Raw genomic sequence first — 3,615 nt, 5'->3', positions numbered from 1 at the left:
GTGGTGTGGGGGGGCAGGGGAGGTCGAAGGAGAGGCCCCGGGCACATAGAGGCAGGAGCAGGGCTGCCGCTGGAGTAAGATATGAGACGTTGCTGGGCACACGTTGGGGAGGGAGCATCTGTGTGCTGTGGTGAGGGGCCCTTGGTCCCCATTGGCCCTGTGTGATGTGGGTGAGTAAGACCAGTATCCTGCCCTCCCACCCATCCGGCATGTTTCTGTCCTGTGGCCTGGTTCTCTGGTGGGCAGTTGATCTGTCACATTTGTTCTTTGACATGTTTTCTGTGTGTCTGTGTGCAATTTTTCTTTGAAAATTTATTGAATGAGCAAGTTTAATTCTTTAACAATTGACACAATACAGGCACACTTCAGATTCTTTAACAATTGACACAATACAGGCATATCCTTCAGAGGTGTTGTGGGTTTGGTTCCAGACCACCCCAATAAAGCGAGTATCACAACAAAGCTAGTCACACGACGTTTGTTTCCTAGAGCCTATAAAAGTTAAGTTTACAATGTAGTCTATTAAGTGCGCAATAGCGTTATGTCTAAAAAATAACGTACATACATTAATTAATAAATACTTCATTGCTAAAACGTGCTAACTATCATCTGAGCCTTCAGTGAGTCGTAATCTTTTTGCTGGTGGAGGCTGCTGACCGATCAGGGTGGTGGTTGCTGAAGGTTGGGGTGGCTGTGGCAATTTCTTAAAAAAAGACAACAATGAAGTTTGCCGCATCGATGGAGTCTTCCTTTCATGATAGATTTCTCTGTAGCGTGTAATGATAGCATTTTACCCACAGTAGAACTTCTTTAAAAATTGGAGTCAGTCCTCTCAAACGCTGCTGCTGCTTTATCAACTAAGTTTATGTCATATTCTAAACCCTTTGTTGTCAGTTCAGCAATGTTCACAGCATCTTCAGCAGGAGTAGATTCCGTCTTAAGAGTTCACTATCTTTGCTCATTCATGAGAAGCAACTCCTCATCCGTTGAAGTTTTATCTGAGATTGCAGCAATTCAGTCACATCTTCAGGCTCCACTTCTATTTCTGTTGCTGTTTCCGTCACATCTGCGGTTACTTCCTCCACTTATGTCTTGAACCCCTTAAAGTCATCCACGAGGGTTAGAATCAGCTTCTTCCAGAATCTTGTTAATGTTGATATTTGACCTTCTCTCACGAATCACGAATGATCTTAATGGCGTCTAGAACGGTGAATCCTTCCCAGAAGGTTTTCCATTTACTTTGCCCAGGTGCATCAGAGGAATTACTATGAAAGCTACAGCCTTACAAAATGTATTTCTTAAATAATAAGACTTGAAAGTGGAAATTCCTCCTTGATCCATGGGCTGCAGAATGGATGCTATGTTAGCAGGCATGAAAACAACATTAATCTCCTTGTACATCTCCATCCAAGCTCTTGGGTGACCAGGTGCATTTTCAATGAGCAGTAATATTTTGAAAGGAATCTTTTTTTCTGAGCAGTAGATCTCAACAGTGGGCTTAAAATATTCAGTAAACCATGTTGTAAACAGATGGGCTGTCATCCAGGCTTTGCTGTTCAGAGCGCAGGCAGAGTAGATGTAGCCTATTCTTAAGGGCCCGAGGATTTTCTGAGTGGTAGGTGAGCATTGGCTTCAACTTAAAGTCACCGGCTGCATTAACCCCTATTAGTCAGCCTGTCCTTTGAGGCTTTGAAGTCAGGCATTGACTTCTCCTCTCTAGCTATGAAAGTCCTAGATGGCATCTTCTTCCAACGTAAGGCTGTTCGTCTACCTTGAAAATCTGTTGTTTAGTGTGGCCGCCTTCATCAATTATCTTAGCTAGAGCTTCTGGGTAACGTGCTGCAGCTTCTGCATCAGCACTTGCTGCTTCACCTTGCACTCCTGTGTCATGGAGATGGTTTCTTTCCTTAAACCTCATGAACCAACCTCTGCTAGCTTCAAACTTTTCTTCTGCAGCTTCCTAACTTCTCTGAACCTTCACAGAATTGAAGGCTGTTGCTCTGGATTAGGTTTTGGCTTTAGGGAGTGTTGTGGCTGGTTTGATCTTCTTTCCAGACCACTAAAACTTTATCCATTTCAGCAACAGGGCTCTTTCTCTTTCTTATCATTCGTGTGTTCTGGAGTAGCACTTTTAATTTCCTTGAAGAACTTTTCCTTGGCATTCACAACTTGGCTAAGTGTTTGGTGCAAGAGGCCTAGCTTTCGGCCTGTCTCAGCTTTCGACATGCCTTCCTCACTAAGCTTAAGCATTTCTAGCTTTTGATTTAAAGTGAGAGATGTGAGACTTCCTTTCACTTGAACACTTGGAAGCCATTGTAGGGTTATTAACTGGCCTAATTTCAATATCATCGTATCTCAGGGAATAGGGAGGCCCGAGGAGAGGGAGAGAGATGGGGAACGGCCGGTCTGTGGAGCAGTCAGAACACGTATAACATTTATTGATTAAGTTTTCTGTCTTATATGGGTGCAGTTTGTAGCACCCCAAACCTATTACAATAGTAACACCAAAGATCACTGATCACTGATCACCATAACATATAATAATAGTGAAAACATTGAAATATTACAAGAATTACCAAAATGTGACGCAGAGACACGAAGTGAGCACGTGCTATTGGAAAAATTGCACTGATAGACTTGCTCCACGAGGGTTGCCACAAACTTTCAATTTGTAAAAAATGCAATATCTGCAAAGTGCAATGAAGTGAAGTGCAGTGAAACAAGGTATGCCTGTGTTGAACGCTGAGATTATGGCTGCTTGTGGAATATTTATGATTTCACTAGAATTCTACCCATGTGTAGTGTGAATGTAAGCTTTGGCTGTTTTCGGTATGCAATTCTGATTTTCAAATGTGTTTTAACAGCTGGAGGAAGCACGCCAAATTCATTCTCGTTTTGAGAAAGAATTTAATTATAAAAACGAGGAGACCGCGCAGGTCATTAGAAAGCAGAAGGAGCTGCTGGACTGCCTCAATGAGGAGAGCGCAGCGACGGCTGCACTCACCCGGGAGCTCCACCAGGCCCACGGTGAGCGGGCGAGCTGGACACACTCCCAGGGGCCGGGCACGAGAAGGGGTGGGGTGGGGGTAGGATGGGACCACCTCAGGAGGGAGCTCCACCAGGCGCACAGTGAGCGGGGAGCTGGACACCACTCCCACAGGGGCTGGGACGGGACCACCTCAGGAGGGAGTGCCACCAGGCCCAGGGTGAGCGGGGAGCTGGACAAACTCCCACAGGGGCTGGGACAGGACCACCTCAGGAGGGAGCTCCACCAGGCCCACAGTGAGCGGGGAGCTGGACACCACTCCCACAGGGGCTGGGCACGAGGTGGGCTGGGACGGGACCACCTCAGGAGGGAGCTCCACCAGGCCCAGGGTGAGTGGGGAGCTGGACACCACTCCCATAGGGGCTGGGACAGGACCACCTCAGGAGGGAGCTCCGCCAGGCCCACAGTGAGCGGGGAGCTGGATACCACTCCCACAGGGGCTGGGCATGAGGTGGGCTGGGACGGGACCACCTCAGGAGGGAGCGCCACCAGGCCCAGGGTGAGCGGGGAGCTGGACAAACTCCCACAGGGGCTGGGACGGGACCACCTCAGGAGGGAGCTCCACCAGG

General features: G+C 47.6%; 1 protein-coding gene across 1 annotated transcript in view; it reads left to right on the top strand.

The window, feature by feature from the left end:
- Nucleotides 1-3,615, top strand: part of PCNT (pericentrin) — a 126,854-nt gene that overhangs the window by 37,710 nt on the left and 85,529 nt on the right. The window contains exon 12 of the mRNA XM_023739100.1: nt 2,865-3,027. Within this exon, the coding sequence (XP_023594868.1) occupies nt 2,865-3,027 (163 nt within the window). The remainder of the gene's footprint in view (nt 1-2,864; nt 3,028-3,615) is intronic.

Source organism: Trichechus manatus, unplaced genomic scaffold (assembly GCF_000243295.1).
Source record: "Trichechus manatus latirostris isolate Lorelei unplaced genomic scaffold, TriManLat1.0 scaffold00128, whole genome shotgun sequence".
NCBI classification, from domain to species: domain Eukaryota; kingdom Metazoa; phylum Chordata; class Mammalia; order Sirenia; family Trichechidae; genus Trichechus; species Trichechus manatus.
Note: the sequence above shows the minus strand (reverse complement) of the source record. Positions and strands in the feature narration are given on the sequence as shown.